The following is a 26553-nucleotide window of genomic DNA, read 5'->3' on the forward strand; positions in this document are numbered from 1 at the left end:
TATAATAACATAATTTTTCTCTGATTAAGTAGGACTTTTTCTTATTGATTGCTGTAGCCAGAAATTTAAAATTATGAAACCAAGAGGTTTATTTTTCAGTTTCAAGGACAGTTCATTTGCCATGAAACTCAGTATGAAGTCCAGAGTGGAAAGGAGACTTCCTTCATGCCATCTTTACCACCACTCACCCACATGCTACTTCACATCATTACATGACTGTTTCCAGGTAGGAAAGAAGAGCATTTTGGGGAAAAAAAATCCGACACCTACTTTCAAATAACTCCACAGAGAGATATAATTCTCGGTTCATCAGAGCATGAGCTCAGCAGACAAAGAAAACCAAAGAATCTTCATTCAATAAGGTACATGCATTCATCAGGTAGTCAGTCACTACTTGAATCAACTCAGATTGATTAAACTTCTTTCATTAACTGATTTCAGCTCATCTGGTTTATTAACATCTATATAACCCACCTGGGGCCCTTGAACATCTGCTGCACTTGTCTGATCCGGGAAGCTCAGGCCCCTTTGTTTATTATAAGCATTTCTCAGATTTCTGTTAAGGCCTTTAGATGCCCTTTAGATCTTTCTTAAGAACCATGGCAGCTAGCAGCTCTTATTCTCCATAAAATCATTTATTACTGTTATCCAGCAAAACTGAACACACTTCTCTCATTCAACCTCACATGCTCAAACAGCAATCATGGGTAGGGTTCTCAAAGACTGACAGCTCTGCTGGCCTTCCATAAACAGAGACATACGGTTCGGGCTTATGCCTGTCCACACATTTTCATTTTCTAGATCATGATGGCCACAACAACCCACTGAGTTCAAATATTTGTAACCAGGAGTAGATGTCAGTAGCAGGTGGGGGTGGTGGAAGATCAAGCATTTCTTTGTGCCCCCCACATGTAGGATGTTCGTCTTGGGCCTCTTCAAAGACTTTTTTTCTGTGTATTACTCGCCCAGAAAAGCTATCATCCACTACATTCATTTATTAGCATATGAAAAATATGCAATGATGTTCTAATGTGCAAATAGGAAAAAAAGTTTCCATTCTTTAATTTCCTCCAAATTTCTGAGTGTCACACATATAGTATGAATCGATAAATGTTACGGTAAACAGGAAAAAAACAACAGCCAGCATACCCAACCACCATATCCTCAATATAGTTTCTGCCTATTGGATGCAGAATTTGTTCCACAAAAATCAGTTGGGAATTTTCCTGTATTGTATGCAAGATTATGATCTGTAATTTACTTAATTGATGCTAAATAGCTCAAGACTTTGACACATATTCAACAGTTATTTTGAGGTTTATTTGTAGCTGCATAACTGTTCAGAATATTCCTTTTGAAAATATTTAAGAGCTAATTGACCCAAGATTTTGGGGGAGGGTAGTGAACTTTTTTTTAGAGTACAGGCCATAGGATGCTAGCACACACATTATCTCACACTATATAGAGCTTCACTAAGATGAAAGGCTTAGAGGGCTAACTGTATAATAAAAAGAGCTCTTGTAAGCAAAAGAAATAAATATTTAGAGAGAGAAAATGATCTTTGAATTTGTAAAACCCACCCCACACTGAAGAATCACCTCATATCAGACAGAAACATCACCACAGGGAAGAGCGGGGGTGGGGTAACGGGCACAAGCAATAGTCTTCCTTGCAAAAATATTTATCTTAAAGTAGCTAGATAATCTTTGACTTTCAAAACTGCTGAACCAGTTGGTTCTATCTCATGTTCAGCATCATGCTATTAAACCAAGTCAGAAGTTTCTGTGGTTACTATCAGATGAAATAAGCTAATTTCCCCAGAGAATTGGCTACACTGACCAGATGTCTTTAGCCAGCTACTCCCCAGATCGAGCAGGAGCAGCACATGCAATGCCTGCTCTGTTACTATGGAGACAGGTTTTCCCATCCACTCTGCAGCCGGGCTTATAGTAGCTACCAGCTGTTGTCTCGACTTGTGCTCCATCAGGAGAGACTGAGGAAAGAAAGTGGGAGACGTAGGGCTGAGCTTCTCCCAGCCCCAGACCTCATAAACTTTAACCGCAGCTTCCAGCCACCCTCAATCTTCCCAGCCGCTGCTTGGGCTCGTTGCTATTGTTTAAAGCCGCCTCCGGTGCTTCCTCCGCTGGTTTTGCAGCCTCGGAATAGGTCAGTAGCAGCCCGCAGCTCATGGCTGTAACGTGTTCAATTGCCGGGCTGCAAACTTAAGGATTCCCCAACACGCGCTTCCAGCCCAACATTCCCATCAGAATGGTTTATGAGCTTAAATTTAAATCTCCAGCAGAAACCCATTTCAGGTTCCTGACATTATCCTCGCTCCGTACTTTCAAAGAAAAACTTTGTGGATTAATGGCTCCCTATCCATCCTGCAAGGCTGGTTAATGCCTTCAATCCCCACTGCTTTTTAACTCCTGTGGAACTTTAATCCTTCTCTGACCATGCTGATGAGCTGCAGAGAAACAACGCTGGTCAGGATTTTCATTCTTGCATTTTCTTTTTGAATGCAGCCAAGTTCAAATGTCTAATTATAACATTGCAGAGTTAACGATCAATTTAACAAAGGCTTTAGAGTATCTTTGAAGTCATAACAACAAGCCAAAGGGGGGTTTAAAACGTTAACTGCACAGGGAGCCTAGGTAGAGAGCTTTCTTAGGATTATCTCTCTCACTTAACAAAGTTGAGTCATTTCAGAATACTTCAGCAACCCCATGGCTCGATCTGGTTGCCACATAGCACAGAGCTCCAGCTAGTGTTTATTTTATAGCTCTGAGCAGCACCGATCATTACCCTATTAATTCAAGCATGTTTAATTCAATGTCCTTCAACTACTCAGTCATGCCTATTTGTAACTCTTAAGCAACTCCAGAAAGGTACAGCTTGTCACCACATTTATACCTAACAGGCGCTAATCGCCGAGGTTAGATATACAATGTAAGTAGGGTATATATAAGGACAGTTAGAAGTGAGATTCACTGAAACATATGATATGCAGCCTCTGCTGCTTTGGCTTGAGGCACACTTTTCTCCACTTACTGCACAGGCTGAGTTTGCCTTCAGATGTACATAACTCCTGCTGATGTCAGTGTGCTATAAATACACATCAGAGGACACACTCTGACCTGTTTACTTTTTAATCTGACATATGTAGCCACTCATATTTTGTATATATTAAGCACCACTGCCACGCTGAATCAGCACATGCAGAAATAACAATAAGGGCATGCTCAGCCTACAGGAGGATAAAGAGAGCAGCCAGACTCCTCCTTGCTTTCCTGTCACAGCAGCCCTACCAGTCAGCATCACCAGAGAGTTTTACAGGGACTTTTTGTGGCCCCAGCTCAGGTATCAGACAAGGGCGAAGCTGAAAGGCATTAATGTGCCTTAAGGGTTAAGTGAGGAGTTAGGATAACAAAGGAATTACAGATGAGGGGGCAGCCATTCCTGGTCCTCCAAGATGAGCTAAGGGGGAATGCCCACGAGATCCCTACCAACACTTTCCTTTGCACTCTGCAGAAGAACAGGGCTGGACATGTTTCCTGTTTTAAATTACAAGTGGGGAAAATGTCTCTCCTTCTTGCTGTGGACAGTTTGTAGTGCTGGGCACTCCAAGAGGAACATTTCAGGAGTTTAACCAATCAATGTAACAGCCACCCTGTGGCTTGTGCTGAGGGACAGGGCTGTAATGAAGAACTCACAGGCACATAGCGACTTAAATGTGGGGCTTTGTCAACAAAACATTCACACACCTTTTTTCCTTAGTGCTGCAGTTACAGACAATGTATGTTGACATGTAGGATAAGTAAAAGCTGGAAAACTGCATCAGCAAAAATCAATGTTTCTTCTCTAAATCAAGCGGTGCAATCGGATTTCCTTTCAGATCTTCTGAGAGATTATATCTTTTTGCTTTCTTCATTTAAACCCAATTTCCCTAGACCTTATCTACATGGCAATTTCCACTTCATGGTGATTTGTTCATTACGTTCAGGTAGCCGCCCCCACAGCCCTGCCATAGCAAAGGATTACAGATGCTTGAGACTAAAGATCACTTAAGCTCTGACAAAACGTAAGCAATAAAGAAGGGAAAGCAGTCAGTCTGCATGATGCTAAAAAAGGCTTTCAGCGAACCCCTGAGTACATCACTGCTGCAACAAGACCATGGACCTGGCTTCCCATTTTGGGAGGGTCTTCACTTAAACTCCAAATGCTAGTCTTTCCAGAGATGATCATGGCACATATATTCCACAGAAGTAAAGGGATAAGTTTTTTGTTCTATTTCAAAGCAATTTTGCTAGAAGAATCACATGATGAAATGGTATTCAGACATTACATCACAACCATGCCTATCCTTCTTTCAAAGTGCACAACACAGACATTGTACTGCAGTGGCAGTACAGAACTGTGTATATTTAATAAAATACAGCTACATCCAACAAAGGAGAATGAGGTATCAAATCTGTTTGCTTCATCATGCTTTGAAAGCACAAGACTTCATTTAAATATGAAAAACAAGCAAGCTCATTAGCTCTTCTGAGGCCGTTTAGGAGCCTGAAATCACGGGGTGCATCACAAGGCACAACACTTATGGTAATACAACTACACAACAGCTACAAATAAGCATTATACTCTGATACAAAGTCTTCGTTTCACTATGAAGTGCTTCAGCGGTTTAGCAACCCCTATCCTATCTTACAAACTGATGTTAGCACTAGGAGCAAAATTTGCACACCTGGGAAAAAAGCTGGATTCTTTTAAGCATAAGCTGTCAGAGAGATGGTGGTGACAAGACATCTGTTAACTGACACACACATCAGAAAGATTCGCCCATGCTTTCTAGAAATTTTAGAAACTTGTGCTTCATTTCAGAAATACAATTAGGCTTGCATTCATTTAATCTCATTTTCTGCTCTTAGCTGAAACCCCCATGGCTCCATCCATAAATTTGTGCAGGAGAGGGGCACCTGCAAAAAACACTGAGGCCCCACCTTTGACATCTCAGCCTCACGTTAGATGGCATGCACTCATACTTGAGCTTCAAGCTAAAGCAGCACTCAGGTTCCTGAAAGCTGTGAAGTACAAACCTAAAAACCCCAAACAGGTCACACCAAGAAAGAGCTTTGCCATACTACTGTGAGGTAAACGCACTGATTTTCTGCCAGGTCCAAGAGCAGGGATAAAAGAAAACAGTATGCCAACTTTTCATAGGCCATAGAATTCTCATTCTATGGCATTAAGTTAATCTGAGACCAACAAAAGTTCAAACCAATGATCCAGACTGTGAACAACTGCAGAAGCCAAGGAGCCACTGCAGATGACTGTCTCCCACCTCTTATGGCAACACATCACACCTAGAGGATGAGCAGGTGAATCTCTGGCTCCAAATATACTCAAGAGAAACCATCTCATAGATTCTGCTTCAAAGGGTTTTTTTTCAGAAAGAACCACCACAGGGCAACTCAACACCTTACAGTCCCTTCTCACATTTATACAGCTCAGGTCTTGAACACTCAAAAAAGTCAGAGAGATTCTTCATTTTTAGGCATTATTCTTTGTGGTGCAGCGCACATTTAAAAGCTGCTACTGCTAACTTGTCACTTTCCGTGCCAATTCATCAAGTAGTTTGTTTCTAGCAGATCATAGCTTAAGTTTTTGGCACAAGAAAGCTCCTTAACGTATTTATATGACAGCAAAGGTCTCCCTATGCTTAAAATCAACAGTTACGTCTTTCTCTGTCCAAAAGGCACCCTGTTTTGAATAACAATCACTGAGGACCTTACAACTGCAGTAGATGTGACAAGCAACATGCCAGTATCTCACAAATACTAGGAGGACAAGCCACAGTACGAGTCTCTTGTAGCTGAAGTCTTTAATATTCCCCTGCAGAAGGTTGCAGTGTACAGGTGCTTGAGACACTGAAATCTCTATCCAAACAGGAATAAGTAGCTAGGTTCAATATCCATACAAAACATTAGGCAATGTCATCACTTCTCTTAAACTTTTCCTTAAATTGTTTGGTTATGTACCTAAATGATGTATTTATTACCAAATGTGTTTTTAAATGCACTTACTAAAAGACATATACATTGCACTACTGTAATTCTTGATTAATCACCAGTTTCTAAAACATGCATATTACTTTTAAAATCCACCTGTTTTGATTCATCTAATGCCATGCTCTACAGCAAGACAGAAATAAAACATGTTATTTAAAGCTTTCCATAACAGTGCATTTGTCAACAATACTTGATCAAAGCATTTGCTTTGACTGTGCCATATTTATTTAACTACTACTGCTTATTTTAGCCCATATAAAGAGTTCTGAAGAACATAACCTCAGTAGATGCCAGAAGAATGTAGCTTTTAAACATAACCTTACAGTCAAAGAGCAAAACCAAGCTCTAACAACATAAGCAAGCAAAATTCTCTCATGTACACAAACCTTTCCTATGTGTTTTTTTTTCTTTTTTGAAAGATTTAGTGGCAAAACTGGGATCTAAGTGTTTTCCCTTATAAATAATTCAGAAGACAGTAAAAAAACTCATGCATGCTTGTTGCTATTTGGCAAAACCTATTTGAGTACATTTTAAATTTTTACTTTAGTTTTTATTACCAGAAAATCAAGCATTTCACATCAGAGTAGGTTTTCCTGGCTTCTGTGTGGCTTGTTTTCTTGAGGTCAAGTTTTTTGAAGAGGGGTTGGTTTGGTTTTTCATATGGTGTTTATCTGTACACCAGAATCACATTCCCACACTTCAAGGTGTTTTCTGACTTTATTACATAACCTATAGGGGTGGTTTGACCCTGGCTGGACACCAGGTGTCCATCAAAGCCACTCTATCACTCCCTCAGTTGGTCAGGGAGAGAAAAATCTTAACAGAAGATTCATGGGTTGAGATAAGGACAGAGAGAGATCAACCAAACCAGTTACTGTATTGGGCAAAACAGAGTCCACTTGGGGAAATTAGTTCGATTTATTACCAATCAAATTAGAGCAGGATAATGAGAAACAAAACCAAATCTTGAAACACTTTCCAGTCACCCCTCCCTTCTTCCAAGGCTAAACTCACTCCAAAATTTTCTGCTGCCTCCCTGCCAGAGGGGCTGGGGAAAAAGGAATGGGGGCTATGGTCAATTCATCACACATTGTTTCTGTCATTTTACACATTTTTTATGTAGAAGAATGAAAACACTGTTCTTTACTCTGAATTGGCAGTAATGCTGCTCCAAATCAGAGAGCAGCAATAGTTCGGTGAACTCCGCAGCTCCACAAAAGGCCACAACCTTACTTGAATTGCGCTGAAAAATAGAACCATTAGGTACCAAACCTGGATTTAAGAACCCTTCCCATGTAGGGAATCAACATCTATAGCTCATCTTTTGAATTATAAGTAAAACCTTTGTATCTGTGAACTTAACAACAGTGCAGCAGATACTGACATTTCGGGCTTACAAATGCATTGTCAGGTCTGGTCCACATATATTCATGGTACAGCAGGCAGGGAAGATTATAACAAAATGAGCTAAAAATGCTGCTTTTCAACAGACTTCAAGGTTTGTCATGTTTTACAGGGTTTCCACTGCTAATGATCAGTCTGTCCCTGCCAGCAGAGTTAATTACACAAGATGAACACAGAATTCACAGTGCAGGACTACTGAATGTTTCAAAGATCTGAAAGGTGCTCCAAATGTCAGGTGATGACAATCACACATGAGACTTTCAGGGACAGCTCCCAAGCCACAGAGGCAGTCAAGCTGTTTAGGCTCATGAGGGTAACCTCTCCAAACAGCACCTGCATCAAGGCTGCTCTTAGTGCCAATCCAAGCAGTAGCACCACAGGGAGGGAAATCGGAACAAATACAACCCATCATTCTTCAAAGCAAATCCTGAAAGAAAGAGTTTAATGTAGCTTTTCCAGGCCACTCTACTAGCAGTGTCTCTCTCCTTTGGACTCACATTAAAATGAAGTTTTTTACAATTCCACCTCACCCGTAAGTGGTGGTCCAGGAGTCAAAAGCAAGCTCACAAATATTTTTGTTTCTTTTAGACAAAAACAAATCTCCTCAAACCAGACTGCAAAGAGCAAAGGTCTTTGCAAACATAGTAAATGCCTTCAGCTACTTAAAATATAATGTTTATTTTACTTCAAAGAATTTTAGACTAAATTACCTTCTAGCAAAAATGTGCAAGCAAAATACCTTGGTCTCTTTTTCTTTCCCAACCTCTTAAAACATGCCAGTTGGTCTAGGCCTACATATCACAGGCTAACATAAATAAGTGCATCTTTCATGAAATTTATTCCACAAACAGGAGCTAGACCACTCACTAGACAGATGCAGCAGCTATGTTTTAAACATTCTGGCATCCCTTTTCACCCCTGTTTCCGTTTCCCTGCACCTTCCTTTTGATCTGGCCCCACCCTAGAAGTCAGTCATCTTCCCTGGGGGAGGAAGGATGTACTGGCACAGCTCAGCTCTGCCAGATGTTTTGAGGGAAGTTTCATTCCCCTGCTGCTACTTGCTCAAGAGACAGAGGAGGTACTGCTCCGGGCTAAGCTTCCTGCTCATTGGCTCTAGTTGAGCTTTGCAGCTTCTGAATTAATACCTAAAATAAGAAGCCAATTCAGAAGAAAAAAGAAGGAGGGCATATGAGAAGAGATACCCTGTTTATTTGATGGTTTGGACTTCCATCCATTACCAACAGGAAATTTGTGAGGTACAAAATGAGCACAGATCTGGGGAAGTGTCCTTCAGTCAGTCCAGCCACCTACTGCTTTTATCCTTCAATACTTAAGTCTCCATATTATGTTTGGGCCCAAACCACAAAGGGGCCCTCATTTACAGCCAACTCCCAGGCACCACAAGGAGCACATGAAATAGGTGCAGCAATCACAGAAGCATGTTCTTGGAAGGTCACAGGAAGCCCAGGATGGAGATGTGTGAATTTTTCTCTTGCTCAAAGGCAGGCTTGCCTGCTTTCCTCCAAGGTCTTCTCCAGCTAAGAAACCATGAAATAAGTACAGGTACATTCCTAGAAAAGCCTGAGAGCCATCTCTACAGGAGAGAGAAGGCAGATTGCAAATTTTAGTAACACTTAGTACATTAACTATTACAGATTTTTCTTTCAAGAACTGACTTTGCCAGGGAGGGTGAGAACCCAGCCGTAGACTCTAATGCTTGTTCTTTGTCTTTCCTGCCATCACATCTTCTCTTTCCATACTTTGGCCTTTCTTTTTTAAATCATTAAAGGAGACTGGAGAACTGCTTTTGTTGGAATTGGCCCATGAAATAAAAAGCTATATATTCATCTCAGAGACAAGCTCAAACGTAATCCCACAACTTTCTGCTTTATTATCGCTTTCCTGACTTTTGAGGTGAAGACAATGAATCCAGTAGTCTGGCACAGTTTAACATGTGATACAGTTTAAACAAAATTTCTCTTGGGAAAAGGCTTGTCTGGTGACATTGGCAGAACCAGTGACTGACCCCTAGGGAAGTGGGACAGTCATACACAGATGGGAAATAGCTAGGGAGGGACTACATGGAAGCACTGAAACATTAGACCCTACCTCATAGCTGAAAACTCAAGTGCAAGGTCCAGATGCTAAAGTCGGAATGTGTTAGCATCACTGTTAGGGAACTGACACTAAGTGACAGATAGACCATATTACATAAAGTGCAATTTCTGGCCGCCCACAATGGCTCCTAATTCAAACAAAGGCCTGATAAGCTACTGACAATAAATAAATCAAAGTAAAAAGCACACTGCTTTGAAACTTTAGCCTTATAGGCGGGAACATTACAGTAAGCTCATTTGTAAAAAAAGAACTGCTTGATTTTGACCTAATACTACTTTACCAAAGCAACTGAAAATTATTGATTTCCTCTGTTATGAATTGAGATGAATAAAAACCTAAGAGATTACAAATAAGAAGCCTTCTTTGTTCTGTCTATCACTTCCGCTATGCTGGTCAGTCAGCTCCCATTGTTTTTCCTCCTGGTCCCATGGCACGTGAAAGGTATCTAACTGGGAAAGAAAACAAATGAAGAGATAGAAACAAAAATATTTTCCAGGATTTTTACTGACTGTTTTCAGCCTTATGTCTAGGACTAATAACAAGTAAGAAAACCAGTAGCAGTTCTAAAGAATTCCCCATACTGGTTCAATTTTCATTTTTGTTTTAAAATGTTCACAATACCTTGTGTCCTGGAGCCCTTTAAGATAAGGGTTGGGATTAAAATTTATATACAAGTGATTAGAAGACATTTAAATTTTAAAAAGCTGACAGGCAAGCAAAGTTGTATTGTGAATGAGAGCCTAGAGAACATTCAGGAAGGCAATACAAGCTCCCCCAAGTTTTAATTGACATTGGCTTTCTGTGTGTTTGAATTCTCTATGCCTTGTAGACTGCTTCAGTCAGTAATGATTTTTAAGTTCAAGCTAGGGAAAGAATGACAGAAGACACAGTTACACAATGAAATTTGCAATTCATTAAGACATTATAATACTCAGGAAGTCCCTGTTCGAAGAGGTAATGGATAAACCGAAGTGACACTTCATCCCTCATCCAAGCCACCTGGTATTTCTTCCTCCACCTCTTACACCTTTGCACAAAAGGTTTCACTGACAGTATCATCACCTTGTACCAACTCTCTAAAGCAAATAGTTTTGCTAAGTGAAAAAGCTCTAACTCAACATCTCCCTTAAACAGTAGGGAAAATTAAATACCTATTAGCAACTTCATCAATGCCTCAACCAAATTGGGGAGCAAGGAGAAAGAAACAGCTGTTTCAAGGACCAGACAACTCAGGTTACTCAGGTAACTGTCATCAGAAAGATGTTTCTCCTGCTTGCCTCCTTGTTCTCTCCATAACACCAAGACTATTTGTGATGCTGTCCTGCACTTTTATGCTGCTCTATGATCCAAGAGGCGTGGCAGCAGAATCTCCCGCTTCTCACCTGCTATTTTCCAGACATTCACCCTACCAGATGTAAGTAGCAATGATTCACACATTTGTGGGAAATCTACAGAAACTACAGAGCTGAGGAGCTGTTACATTTAAAAGACTGCTACCCGACTCTACTTAATAGAGACTTAAAGTGCCAGAGAATATTTTTCTGAGTAATCATTGATTCCCTCTTCCTAACAAAAAGCACTAGCAATGCTGCAGGGAGAAAGTAACCAAAAGAAAACTTTTTACCTTCTATATTTACAAACACTAGTCTCTGCTTTCCAAGTGAAAGCTAGTTACAGACACAAAACCAGAAGAAATCAGCAGTTTAAGTACAGATCATAGAATCACAGAATGGTTTGGGTTGGAACGGATGTTAAAGATCATCTCATTCCAATCTACCTGCGATGGGCAGAACACCTTCCACTAGACCAGGTTGCTCAGAGCCCCATTCAACCTGGCTTTGAAGACTCCCAAGGATGGGGCATCCACAACTTCTATGGGCAACCCATTTAAGTGCCTCACCACCCTCACAGTAAAGAACTTCTTCCTAATATCCAATCTAAACCTACTCTCCTTCAGTTTGAGGCCATTCCACCATGTCCTGTCACTACATGCTCTTGTAAATAGTCTCTCTCCATCTTTGCTGTAGGCTTCCTTCAAGGCCACAATTAGGTCACCTTGAAGCCTTCTTTTTTCCAGGCTGAACAGAACTAGTTCTCTCAGCTTTTCCTCATAGGGAAGGTGTTCAATCCTTCTGATCATCTTCTTGGACTCGTTCCAACAGATCCATGCCCTTCCTCTGCTGGGGACCCCAAAGCTGGATGCAGCACTGCAGGTGAGCTCTCACCAGAGCAGAGTAGAGGGGCAGCATCCCCTCCCTCGACCTGCTGGCCACACTGCTCTGGATGCAGCCCAGAGCACAGCTGCAAGTGCTCATTACACATCTGTGAAGATATGACTTGGTTTTAAAGACAGAAACACCCGTGCACATAACCTACAAAATAAATGAAGTTGCCTGGGATGTGAAAGCTAACAGTCCCTTGTGTCTGAACACTTAGAAACCAGAGTTTAGATGCTTTCCAAAAGTCAAACCAACTAATGAAACAGGAGATTGTCCTAATCAGAATTTCTCTTAAGTTCTTTACTAGCATTTCAGTACCATGGTTTGTTGACCTTGAGAAAGTAAAGATTGACAGACTGCCTGCTTGTTTTGGGAATTGTTTGACAGAATGGACACATTTTTGTGTGACTTGATGCATGCCTGAGCTTCTCACCTCTGACTCTCATTGGCCATTAACCTGACATAATCAATTAAGAAGAGAAAATGAAATTTCACATTATTGCTATACTACTTGAAAGCATTTTTTCTACATCGTAGCATGGAGTTTCCTAGTTCTGTTACCAAAATATAAATATTGGTCTCTGTTCACAAAGTTACTAATTTTAATTACTGCTGCAAACTTCTACTGCTTAAAAGGTCTACAAGATCCCAGGTCTATTCCCTCCACCTTACCCATTGTATCACAAATGTATTTGTAAGCACATACCATTGTAAAGTTGACTTCCATAAAGTCAGAACACTACCCCTAATTTTCTTGATTTTTTTTTTTCCTTGCAGATGAGATAGCAACTCCCTAAGCCAGCTCAGAATTAGGAGCAAGGGGAGAATTATTTCTTTACATCCTTTTTAACTCTATTTGTTTTAAAAAGGTGCATGACTCATGGTGGTTAAATATTTAACTGTTTTACTAATGAGCTGGCTCCTAACATGCAAGTATGAAAACACGTGTCATTGCTCCTGCAAAATCCCACTCATATCCAAGGAGCTTTTTAAAATTTTTATATCCATATATATTAATATATATAGAAACACACATGCTAGAAATCTGTGAGGTAAATTGCTGTTTTGAGACTATTCTACACACATATTTAGTATTCTGTGTAGACTTATGTGGGGGGGAGTAGGGTTTGGTTATGTGGGTTTTGGTTTTTTTTATCAAAACAATTCCAGTGATTCAACCCCAAATGTGCCTGTTATTGTATTAATAATAACAATGACATAATAGTACAATTATACCCTGTGGAACTGGGCTACACTGACATGTGCAACCACGTGCCTACCATCACTTCAAAGACAGAAAGAGATTGAAGATACTACCCCACCCTGCTGCTCATTCCTGCCCTTCTCATCTTGGAGATTACCACCCACAAAGCTGAACAACGGTAACCTGTTCTGGAAGTGCTCTTTGCCCTCTTTGTTACAACCACATTAAGTTTAACCCTCTTTGGTGGCAAAAACATAAAGGGTTTCTGGAGCAGCTGGGCACTGCAGCAGGCTGTGAAAGTGAACACAGTACAGTCCAACTCCGGGCACTGGTACATCCCATGGAGGGGCTGCAGCAAAGAGCTCACAGATGAGTGATTCTTAAGCTCTTCCAGAGAGACATGCTTCTGCATGTTCTACACCCTGCCTGTTCTAGCTGGGTTTGAACTAAATAGCTTTTGTTTGTAGAGATGGCCTAGCTGCCAACTCGGGTTCAATAACCAGCCCTGGATTATGGTAGGCAGGCCTAGACCTGTAGGATAAATTTAATCTCAGCCAAGCTGGCCTCAATCAGCAGTCAAGCTGTCCTGTGGCAAAACAGATGAAAAGTAAACATAAAATGCTACTTAATTAATTATTCAGTCAAATCAATACATGAGAGACACAAACTTCAGTGTGTAAAATCAGGGCCAAAATCTCAGCTTTTGTGGGGCAAAAAAAAATCCCAACTCAAACCCTTCACAGTTCTAAGTTAAGAAATTAGATGAGAAGTTAAATACATTTTCTTTTTCAGTGTTGTGACTGCTGAGGCCCATCACAGAACCAGAATGCTTGGAGCAGGCCAAAGCTGGGAATTCTGGAAGTCGTGTTTTCTCTGCCTCAGTGCCTGGCTGTGCAAGAGCCCACTCAGAACTTCCTTCCCCTCACCTCTTCAACCACTTTGGCTTTTAAGGCTGCAAGGTCTATGAGGCTAGGAGCTACCTTTTAGAGCATGTGGCTCCCCACTCTGCTAGGTGTACTTGATCTTACAGGCAGGGCCTTTGGAATGGGCTGTAATGGAAACAACAATAATGTCCTTTCTCAAAAAAATAACACACAAGTCTGCTTGTAAATTGTGTTGCAGATAAAGTTTCCATCACACTTTTAACTATCAAAATCTAACAAATCTTACTCTACAGTTCCACAAACAGTTTAAGCCAGCACTGTTGCCAAAAGAAGCAATCTCATCTGGCCAAAGAAAAGGTTAATTTGAACCCATCTGGGTTCTCCAAGGCAATTGACAACATAGCTGCATAAATGCTTGTGTTGGCAGAAGGAATGGAGCAGCAGGATCATTTCTTCAGGTGGCAGTGCCAGTTTATGTAGGCTGAAACCCTCTCTTGAAAGTACAGCCTGGGTTCTCTGAAGGATTTATCTCACAACTTAGAGTGGAAAAGCTATGGATCACCCAATTTTAAACATAAAACTGCTAATATTCACCTCCCAAGAATGCTGCGAGGTTAAGCACTTTTGTGTTTGGAAGGCATTACAGAACTAAGATTAGTAAATATTTAATTTTCTCTCCTCCCCTTCCCCCAGCTTTGGCCACTAAGTATAACTCATTCTGAGCTCCATATACTAAATCAATGACTTGGAGCAGCTCCTAGAAGGTAGCTGTCAAGCTCCCTGCCTGTGGGCCAGATGGAGGTCAGTCATCATACGCACGCAATCCGATTTAGAACTGTTCTGCAATACTGCAGCCAAAACAGCATCTAAATGCATTGCACCCACCCGTGCTGCAGGGAACCATGGAATAGACAAATTACCTCTACAGCAGACACCCTTTCTCACCTTGATCTGGGGAACAGCTGCAGAGGAATAAAGGATGAGTAAATCAACTCCTTTTGCATGCGTTCCACGTGTAAACACATCCTGTCAAGCTGACAGAAACAACAACAAAAAGGAGTGTTTCTGAAATGTACCTTAATAAGGATGTTAACAACATGCTGGAGGAAAAAAGAGGTCAGCCTCAGTGTCATTAGCATAAGGGAAACCATCAAAGTGAAGCAGCACATAGCTTGCTTTCACAGACTGGGTGTGAAAACAGGCATTTTGGTTATTTTGTTAGTTCTTCAAAGTCCAGCTGTTTCTGAGAGCTAATAACAGCTCTTGGTTCCCCATCACCTTAAAAATATGCTCATGGTCAATGGGGTAGGTGGAAATATCTGATGTAAATGATGCACTAAGGTACAGGCCCCTGAAATCAGTGATCAACAGGGACAGCTGAGCAGTGCAGAGCTTTTAGGACATTTATCCTAATATTTCGTCCCTAGAGGCAACTCAGAACCCTACAGAACTTGCTCTGCTGCAGAGTCTCTGACTGCTGTGGCTACCAGGGCACATGGGCACCCATCCTTGTTTGCTCCCAAGGCACAGGACATGCCACGAACACGGAAGAGAAAATGCAGTACGTGGCAGCTCTCTGAGCTATCAAGACTTCTCCAGCAGCTCAGTACAAACAGCATGTTCTGAGCTCCAAAATTAAACTAATTTATTTTATAAGCTGAGATAAAGTGTAAATGCCCATGCTAAGTACTACTAGCCACTGAATCAACAGCTCTAATAAATTTTCACAAGGCCTTTCTGATTACTGAGATAAAGTAGAATTGGGCCCCACAGTACAACAGGAGCAATCCTAGAAACTCTTTGTGCAAGACAAGTTTAACACAACTCACGCTTCAGTCATGATGACATTTTTTATAGTACCAAAATAAAAGTAAATTAGATAAAAATACATTTAAAACATTAAATGTGAGATAAATACAGTTTGCAGTTACATAAATCAAACTCATACTTCCTAGGTTACCCCTAAGTACAAGCAGACTCTGTTGAAGAAATCTTTCCCATTACATCCTGATCCTGTTAATATTTATGCACACAGGAAGCTTCACTGAAGTCATGATGACGACTCATACACACAAAGTTAAACACACTGCACAACTGCAAGTCTCATGCCATAAAAACTTCACTTATAAATGTAGAACATAATTTAGTTGCCTCTGCCCATATACATTTAAAAGGAAAAACAACCACCATACAGTCCAGCCTTTTTTCCCCCCCTCGTCTAAAGCCATGGAATAAACTCTCAATAGGGCAGAACTGCCAGAGGCTCTACTCAATACAAACGAAATCCAGCTAGAAGTATTTTGTTTTCAAATCATTGCTGAAAAAAGAAATGTTTTATATAAAAATATGTTTGCAAAGAAGCATATATATAGACACCTATGAAGAAATAAGAGTATTCTCCCTATGCTGTTTTTCTCTATCTGAGCACCAAGTCAGATATTTGTCACTTTTTTCACGGCCTAGCAAATTTCTAGCAGGATATTCATTTACTCATTCCCCTTCCAAGAGCAGTTAGCACTCAGTGCCGAGATGCACTTTCCTCCTGTCAAACACAGGAGTCAAGAAACAAAATAACAAAGCTTTTTAGAAAACAAACTCATAGAAGTTTAGTTTAGAAACTGCCAAGGAAAAGAAAGGCACCCAAAAATCCAATTGATTTTGGGTTTTTAGCCAGTTAATTGAACCCATTTAACACAACATCGCAAAATAAAGTTGTTAATGCATTCAATTTAAGTTATTTTCTCTCTACTAATTCCTGGAACCTCCAGTCTTCTAAGTGCTTTTCTGCACTACAATTACACCACACCTGCAGAGTTTATTCCAGTTTTGCCTACCAAGGGCCACTTAAAGCCATTCAAGGAGCCACCAGCTAGTGACAGCTGGCAAATTCAAACCTGTCTCAGTAGTCTATCATATGTAATCAATTGCAAATAGAACTTCAACAGACTCATCCCATTATTTCCTAGCTAATTCCCCCTGGGAAAACAAGCCAGCAAGCTTCCACTTTGAACCATGAAACTAGTTTTGCCCCTGTCTCTCCTCCCAGCTTCTCCCTTTCCCCTTCCCTCTGCCTCAGTTTGCTGCAGTGTTTCAGTTTTTCGGCTTGATATCCGTTATGTTATGTCAGCTGTTACACTACGCTTAAAACAATAGACTCCAGCTGGCTGAGGTCAGATGTGAAAACAAGGACCTAACAAAGCCAGAGACCCTCCAGTTATACTGAAATTGAGATACACACTGAATGTAGCACTTAATGACAAACTACTTTCCAGACATTTGGGCAAAGCATAAAGGAAACACCTGTCACTGCAAACATTACACACTAATCCAGATAAACCCTAAATTTAAAAATCTTTCTTTTCACTGCTTGGCTATACCGTGCACCAGTATTCCACAGTTTTAAATTCTTTTTCCAAGATGGAATTTGTATTACTCCGCTTGTTTACTAAAATAATAAATAACTAGAAATACGTATCATTTCAAAGAAAACACGTATACTATGTTTCTTTTGGAGTTTACCAAGCAAATGTTTCAAGTCTGACATGGATTTACACCCCAGAAAAGTTGAGTCAAACTTTAACCCTTAAGTAGGAAGCTTGACGAAAGTGAGTAATAAATACAACTGTGACTGAAACATGCCTTTTTCAGTGATGGCATTTTCTTAGCTGCACCTTTGAACAAAATTTATTGGAATGTACCTATTCTTAAAAATAAAGAAACAAACCACTGGTCTGCTGTGTGACTTATGAGAGCAAACACGAGCTCTTGAGAACAGGTGAAAAACTAGTAACTCCAGAGAACATATCCCCTACTTATCAAAACCCTACATACAATTTAAAAGCAATGTTTCCTGAAAACTTTCACATTACTGCATTTCTCATATACGACAATCTGGGACGCTTGCTCTGTGCCAAAGGATAACGTGGCACCCTGCTCATTTCTGTCTCTGGCAAAGACCCCCGCGCTGCCAGGGAGGGAGATCACCATGTCAGATCATGTGGGCCACCAAGCAGCCAGCAGACGGCACCAATCCATCACCAGTAGCTTGTGCTGGCCCACAATCTGTCACCAGCCCCACCCTGAGCTCAAGGAAGGTTGCTCTTCCCAGAGCCTGTCTTAGTCTTCAGAGTCTGAGTCCCAACAAATGCCTGGTACTTCTCATCCCAATGGGGATAAATGTTGAATTCTGATTCCTTCATGCACAGTGATGTAGTTGCAGACTTTATTTTAAATGACAGTGTTCAGTTATGCCACCACAGAACTCCAGGTACAGAAATCCCAGGAAAAGGATTTTTCTTTTCCAAGTTCTTAGGAAAGGCAGAAACAGAAGTAATCAATTTTCTACATCCAAGCCACTCCATTGCAGCAGACTAAAACAAGAATTCAAACCCACGGTGTTTGGACCTTCTAGATTAAATGTATGGGATACATGTAAAAAGAGGTGTGGGATTTTTCCATAAAAATTGCTGCTTATTCTTGTCACATACATCTAAAGGTCATTCTTGGTGGTAACTTTAGAGAAATTTAGACAAATAAACTTTTTATTTTATCCCAGCTGAATAGGAAACATCTAACAATACCAAGAGCATACCTGGCAGGGCATAACACATTGGAAGTCTTTCCATGTATTAATGAGTTTAAAAACTTTTTCCTTTCTCCTCCATGCAAACACTTGCCCAATTCATTTCACCGAAAGCTTTAATTGTTCTCTTTCTTTTTTCTAGAAGCCATCCACATGATGAGCAATAAAGTAGACCAAACAGCATGAATTTTGTGGCTACCACCACAAAGTTGCCAGAGTTTGCTCTGGCACCAATGTTTACATGGCCCTTCTCTCTCATCTCTCTCTCCACAAATTATCGTTGCTAATTACTCGTATAAAATTCCCCAAGCCCATGTGAAAAAACATTTCTTTATTAAGAGTTCACTTCTTCCAAAATGTATTTTTATCTAGTTCAGGACACCGTCCAAGGTCAGAACCAGCCACCCAGGAGAGCACAGCGCAGTGTAATGCTGCCCTCTGCAGATTTTAAGGGGAAGCTCCAGCGCCCTTCTACATGTGTTCGATTTTTAGCACAAGTCAAAACAAAACCAGCTCATCTCTCCCTTACTGGTCTTAGCATGCTTTCATTCCATATCACCTCTTCATTCCTCCCTTGCATTCCTCCTTAACTCAGATTTCATCTACACCAAACCAGAGCAAGAGGCTTGTCTTTAATTTTTTTTTTTTGTAATAAAAAAACAACTATTTCATGAATTTGGTTCAGCTGTCCCTAACAGACAGCCTTATTTCCACTTTAGAAGCATCTGATTTGGCTCCCTTTGACCTGCTCGGAATGGACATAAAGCAGAATTTAAGCATGTTCATGCAACCTTCTGAACCAAATGAATTAAATCCTTTTAACATCACATTTACATTAAACACAACTCTCCTCTGCAGGCCAGGGGAGTTGACAAGGGATTGCTTTGAGAACAGCTGGAACAAGTTAAGATCTTACTACCAGCAACATTTCAAACCAAGGCAGCTGATTTTGCAGTGAGGCAGATTAGAAGCACTCACGTTATCTGCCAGCACAGCTCAGCCATAAACATCACAATCAGGGGCTGAAGTGCAGCCAGAAACACCTGGGTACAGATTCAGGGCAAGATCCCTGTTCCAGCTGCTCCTTATACTGTTACTGATTTTAATTTCTAATCATGTTTTCTGAGCCTTCAAATCACTCACAGCTGGCCTTGTTCCTACAAACTAAAATGTAAAGAAGCCAGCTTTGACTGAAAGCTGGGATTCTCCACTTCAGCTGTCAGTGGAGTGACAGAAAGGAAAGGCTGCAGTGAGTGACTCCCTGGACAGGTCTTTCTGCAGGTCCAACAAAGGAAAAGCATTAAAGACCATAAATCCACTAGACACATCTTCTACACCAGCTGGCCTCACTTTGGGTCAGACCAGGGGACATTGCTGAGATTACAAAGACAAATTTTTCTCTTTCTCAGCTACAGTTGTTCAGAGTCTGTAGACTAGATCAGTCTGCAGAGCTATCACCAGGCATCCTTTACAGATATTAAATCCATTTAATTTTTCAAAAGGATGAAAAATGCACCAATGCAGATTGTGAGTCTGTATTCTGGCCTTCTTAAGCAAGGAAGATAATCAGGAAAGAAAAATGCTGGAACTCCTTTGAACTGTGCATTCTCTGTGCTTCAGAAGCAAAAGCTGTAGGTATTTTCATTTTTCTTTCTCACAAGACCCACAGAACACTCCAGCAAACAAAAACCAAGGTTTCTACTCAGAACAAAACATTATATTTAAAAAAAAGCAATATAAACTAGATTTCCTATGGGCCTGGACTCTGTGCCAGTTTCTCATAATTGTATGAATAATTTCAATGCTAATAAAGTAAATGCTAATAAACCAAAACCGTTGCCTTTTTATCTCCATTTGTATCTTTTAAAGTTTAAATATTGTTTAATCTCTTCAGTAAGAAGTATGCTAAAGTAGAAAATGAACTCAAAACAAAGCTGGAAAGAGCTTATATCTTCATTATAAAAATACAGCTTTTTTTTTTTTTTTCCTTTTTATTTGGTTGGAATCAATATTGAAATGAGATTCCTACCAGAAAATAGCTTTTTCAGGCACACTAAATATCCCTTGGTTCAGCAGAATATTTAATCCTCTTGGATCAGGCACTTGGATTTTCTTAGATCATGCTGAGATAACAGCATTCTGCTGTGTTCTGGCACCATAAAATCCTTGCTTATGAAAATAAAAGAAAAATATGGCCTCTCTGGGAACATACATCTCTGCACTACTTTTTTCCATAGTTTAGACATTGTAGTCTCAAAATCAATTTTTACACAGATACACCGCATTCTCTTTATGAGTCATGGCAAAAGCTCTCCCGCACCACTATTTTACACGGGCCAAGTGTACACAGGACTCTTCAAAATGATGATGCTTTCACAGTCTTGGCTCAGACTCCAGCTCACGCTGGGCAAGTGCCAACGACTAACTGGAGTCAAACCCCTCCGACAGCACCATCTAGTGAAAAAAAGAGAAAATAAACACATGCAAATTTAAACAGTTTTCACTGCATTCTGGAAACGAACAAAAGGCCAATTCTCTCCTAATCTCCCATTACAACTGCATTTAGGTATAGCTTTCATCAAGGCTCTTTGCCTTGTGAAGTGTGGTGACAAGTAGAGAAAGATTCAGCAGCTAATTGTAAGCTTTTTGTCTAAATCTGGAACACCACTTGGAACACATATAAACTTGCCCTTGTTTATTTTTCCAATGTTAAGCTTGCGTTTTTCTTGCTTTTATGAGAAATAGAAGTGGGTTTTAATGCTTTAAAATTATTGATAGCATAACATCATCTGTTTCGTGCTGTGGGAGGTGGTATTTTAAGACAAGCAGCTCCAGAATAAAATCAAAATAATATATACATATAATATCAACAACTTTTTTAGCTTTTATTTTCATATTATTGTAATATCTTGTATGACTATATTAGTGAAGCATGAAATTCTTTTTCATAAGAAAGGGCACATTCAGCTTCTATCTGTAACTTCAATGTGACTAGGCTCCCTACTTTCAAAAAGACTACCTGCTGAAATTATGTAGTTGCTCAGACCTTTTACAGGGTCAGAACCAAATACTTTGGCTATTTGGAGGAAATAAAACAGTATAGCTATTAATTGTGAGCGCTTTAAATGGTCTTGTTTAATTAGTTTTCCAGTCAGGAGGAACAGATTCAGTTCTTTTCCCAATACATATCTTCAATGCCATGCAACTCAGCTTTCATGGGATTACTTGAGGTCTCTAACCACAAACTCTACATGGCCAAAGTTTCTCCATTTTCACTGCCCAGTTAAGCCCAAGATAAAGCCATCTTCAGGATTCCCATACTCCTGGCAGGTTGCTGGTACACTGCTGCTCCTTTGACCTCTCTCTCACTTAGTGTTAATTTGTTAATCAAGTTGCTTGCCCTCCCTTTGCTCACTGACAATGACAATGTTACCCACTTGAATTGTCTGGCTCCAAATAAAAATCATATTGTCATTATTATCATTTAATTATTGTCAAATAATTAAAAATCCTTCTATAGACACAAAAAAGACATTAACTCCTGCCACAGAGCAGTAGAAAGAGTGCTCTCCTAAGCTTTCATTCCTCCTTACAGCACCACTTGGTTTGGAAACTTGCACTCTGTCTTTTCCTGTTTTGTGCCTTAATCCCTACATGCTGTTACACTTTATTTTACTTCCTTCCTTTTGCAGTCCCCTTCAACCAGCCCTTTGTGATTAAATCCCCCCTAAGAATTCAGTTACATGTATTTCCAACAACTTGTAATGCTATCCTAAAGTCAAAGAAATATCTCTTAAGGAATAAGAAACAATAGAAAATTTCACTAGGTAGACGCCAGCAGGAATGAGAGTCTGACATTTGTATTTGTGTTTCAAGATGCCACAACTCCTTGGAACACAACTCCCACAAACTGCACAGAGCAGAGAGCACATTGGCTCATTTACTGCTTTGGACTGATGGCTCTCCCTAACACCCACAGGTTTCATCAGTTACCACAGTTAATCCTTTAAGAAAACAGTATCAGACTGTGCCAATACCAAACAAACAGACAACTGCTTATTTCCCGTAAAAACCATGACAGCAGCACTTCAATTTTAGGAATTAACCACAGTTTTTTTCACTATGTAGAACAAGAACACTGATACACCATTCACTGATTCTCTCACTACTTAGGGAGCAAGATAAAACAGAACAGTAGAAATACACAATCCATTACACACTGTGTGTAATCCTGAATGCTTTGCATGCACCTTACACTGCCTGTATTACCCAGATACAGGCAACACACGCTGCACACAGGATGAACAAACAAAAACAAGCTCCATGATTTCACAGGGTGGGGACAGGGAATGAAACCTTACTAGTTATGTCGCCACTAGAAGTTGTTTCACCGAGACAACACACATGTAAAATACTATGATATAGTGCAAAAATGAGTGAGACATTACCAGAAGTTAAATTCATCACAGACACTGGCAGAAGTTATGGATTAAAAACCCTACTAGTTATGGAGTGAAGAACCCAAAACAACTTAAATATGTACAAAAAGAAACTCCAAACCACAAAAGAAAGAAAAAAAAAAGAAAAAAATAAAGGTACTGAATGCAGAAATCAATGTATGGATCCTCTTAGCTGGCACTAACTCTTATGTAACTCTTACGTTACACCTAAGAGTTCAAACAGCTTACAAGTTAGTTAAAAATAATATACCAGGAATGAAGGCACTTCATATAGAAATAGTGTGATTGACACTAAATTTAACATGCTATATTCTTATTCTTACAGCATTCATATTAGGTATAGAACCTCAGCAGAATTAATAGATAAACAGAAAAAAAATATTATAATTGATGGGGGTCTTCAGTGAGCTTTTTCATGTTAATAGTGGTAATATACATAATGATATTACTGGAGCATTGCTACAATACCTGTTTTGAACAAATATTTAAAATTCCTAGCTATCATTTTCTCAACAGAGTGCCAGTGTTTCCACAAGTTAAATAATGGTATTTACAAATACAAAGAAATCAATGATTTAGCAGGGGATAATCCCACTAGCAAGGTACAACAAATTTATAAAATTTTGCACATTTAAAATTGTGCCTCTCCAACCTCAAAACTAAGGCTCTCCAATGAAACTGGAGCTGGCAGGACAATAACACTCCCGAAGCATTTGTTGATACAATTATGTTGCAGCACTGGTGTACTATAAACATGGTGACTGCATTTTCTCTGTTGAAGGGAAAGAGTGTAAGACAGGTAGAGCAAGTTATCTTGAAGTCAATGAACATACAGGAGTTCTCCACTTTTGAAACAAAGGTGGATATGACACCAACTAAATGAAAGGACTTCCACTTACTTTATTCCCCTGCTATGGCCAGGTGTCTGGTCCTCAGCATGGCCGAAAAAAGGATTAACCCAAGCAATAGGAGGGATTCGAGTTTAATTAGAATAGCTGTTATGTATTGGACACACCGCAGATGTCCTCAGTATAAGGCCACAGAGGGGACCACTTCATTTTTGGGCTACCATGACTTTTGGCGTTTCTGTGGCTTTAGAGACTCATGAGGGGAAAGCAGAAAAGTCTGTTGTCAATGAAATCACAAGGAACATTCTGCTTGATATGGTGTTAGCTCAGGAGATCAGAATTTGCACATTAAGAACAAACACACATCAATCATATTCATGTCCACATACATACCATCCAAAATAATGTCCCTGTAGCAAGAGCTGCATACTGCTCAATTGTAGAAAGCACGCTGAAGATAAGGCATATCAGCACAATAAGGAAGCTGTAAATAAAAAGAAATCAAAAAATGAAAATAATGTAATGCAGTGTAAAAAGAACCTATAGGGAGAACAGATAATTATGCCATCACAAATCATCTGCTTACACTGAAATGTCATTGGTTTTGGATTATCCCAAAACACAGCTGGTAACTTTTGCATGATCCTGCTTCCTGTTGCATAGTTTATTTCACTTCAGACACTAAGGTTTTGGGTTGGACATTATCAAGTGAAACCACATGGTAACGCTATCTTTAGCCTACCTCTAAGACTTGCTGTTTCCGGGCCCCTCGTGAAAACATCATTCCCTGCTTTTTCCCATTGTAAGGATTACTATGGTTGAATCACCACACAATCCCCAAACATATTTCAGATATATGCCTTTTTGCTGTTCCAAAGTCCAATAAACTGAAAAAAAAAAAAAAAATCACAGCTAAGCCACAGTTTAACAGGCTCTGCCTATACTGTCTTTTATAACTGATTCCTAAAAGGGCCCAATTAAATGAACTTTGACATTTGGCATTTGAAACACAACCTAGGTCTGATTCCACCTAGTTCCAAACGTATGCCATGGGCAGAGTCACCTACCACTAAACCAGGTTACTCAGAGCCCCATCCAAACTGGCCTTGAACACTGCCAGGGATGGGACATCCACAGCTTCTACGGGCAACCTGTGCAGTGCCTCACCATACTCACAAGAATCTTTTTCCTAATATCTAATATCCTAATATCTCTTTCAGTATGAAGCCATCCCCCTTGTCCTGTCACTACATGCCATGTCCCTCTCCCATCTTTCTTGTGGGCTTCCTTCAGGCACTGGAAGGCCACAATTAGGTCACCCCAAAGCCTTCTCTTTTCTAGGCTGAACAATGCAAATTCTCTTAGACTTTCCTCATAGGGGAGATGCTCCATCCCTCTGATCATCTCAGTGGCCCTCCTCTGGACTCACTCCAGCAGGTCCATGTCCTTCCTGTGCTGGGACCCCAGAGCTGGATGCAGCACTGCAGGTGGGGTCTCACCAGAGCAGCATCCCCTCCCCAGCCTGCTGCCCATGGTGCTTTTGATGCAGCCCAGGATGCCGTTGGCTTTTGGGGCTGCAAACACACACTTGTCTTTAGGGAGGGGGTCCTGGTTCCCAGCACAAGATCTGGGACAGCCACCAGGGAGTTGCAGGAAACAGCCCAACTGTCTGTAGAAATCCCAGAAATCCTCTTTCCCCATCTGGGGAGCAAGACTGCCCAGCCCTGCAGCCTCTGCCTTCAAACCTCTTCCCTGAGCAGCTTCAGCTGTGCTCACCACCCACAGGACTGCTGCTTCCCCTAAAGGAACATAATCCATTTGGGAAGAAAATAATTTAAGATCCAAACTGGATGCTATCAACTACACACTAGGCATAGGCAGCTTCCAGTTCCCAAAGAACTGCATGTTTCTTTTAAATCATGACATCAGCAATCAACAAGACTGAAAACATCCACTTTTTAAACACAAAGTTAGTTGTTAGGGCTGTTTCTCACAATTCTGTTGAGACAAGCAACACCAATCCTTTGCACTCAGCTGAAACTTGCTTCAAAATCCAGTAACTAAATCACCCACCCTGGTAGAGATCTCTAAAACAGTCAACCATTTTTTTAACTCAAAAAACCCCACAACAAAAAAGAATTGAGGTAATGAATAACACTGAACTCAAGAGAAGTATTAAACCAGAACATCAGATTGGCATAACTCAGCTGAGCTTGTGCGAATGAAGGTAGAGGCTCTGGATAAGTGAGCACTTATTTGGGTGAATCTTTTGAAAGACCAAGTACTCAAGAAAAGAAAACTGAGTTAAGGTTGACATATGCTACACTGTTCAACGATTGCTTTCAGATACAGTCTGTGCAGGTCCAAAGTACACATAGAAAAATGATGCCAGAATCACAGAACCATTAAGGTTGGAAAAGAGCTCTCAGATCAAATCTGACCTTTGAGATTGTACTACCAAATAGTGGAGAGAAAGTTTGTAGGTAATTAGGCACAAAAATCAAATACATAATTAAATTAAGTTAATAGGATAGAGATTATCGTGTATCAATAAAAGAACCCATATAAAAATACACTTTTACCTAAGCAAAATATAAGTATGTGGGTGTTTGATTAATCTCTAAAGTCTTCTCATTTTACCCTGTATCTCTACATTTGACATTCTTAAGCACAAGTAAGCTGTGCAGACAGGGCAGAGAACACAAAGGTGAGTCAGTCACTTGAAACATAACATAAATGTTCCCTAAGTGTCCAGCCCTTCTGTCT

At 40.3% G+C, this 26553-nt stretch overlaps 1 protein-coding gene across 1 annotated transcript in view; it reads right to left on the reverse strand.

Moving 5' to 3' along the window:
- KCNQ1 (potassium voltage-gated channel subfamily Q member 1) overlaps positions 1 to 26553 on the reverse strand; it is a gene marked incomplete at its 5' end in the record, with an annotated part of 336754 nt that overhangs the window by 270546 nt on the left and 39655 nt on the right. Inside the window, one exon of the mRNA XM_082283617.1 lies at positions 24181 to 24271. Coding sequence (XP_082139743.1) covers positions 24181 to 24271 — 91 coding nt within the window. The remainder of the gene's footprint in view (positions 1 to 24180; positions 24272 to 26553) is intronic.

The sequence above is a fragment of the Coloeus monedula genome, assembly GCF_965178545.1.
Source record: "Coloeus monedula genome assembly, chromosome: 6".
NCBI classification, from domain to species: domain Eukaryota; kingdom Metazoa; phylum Chordata; class Aves; order Passeriformes; family Corvidae; genus Coloeus; species Coloeus monedula.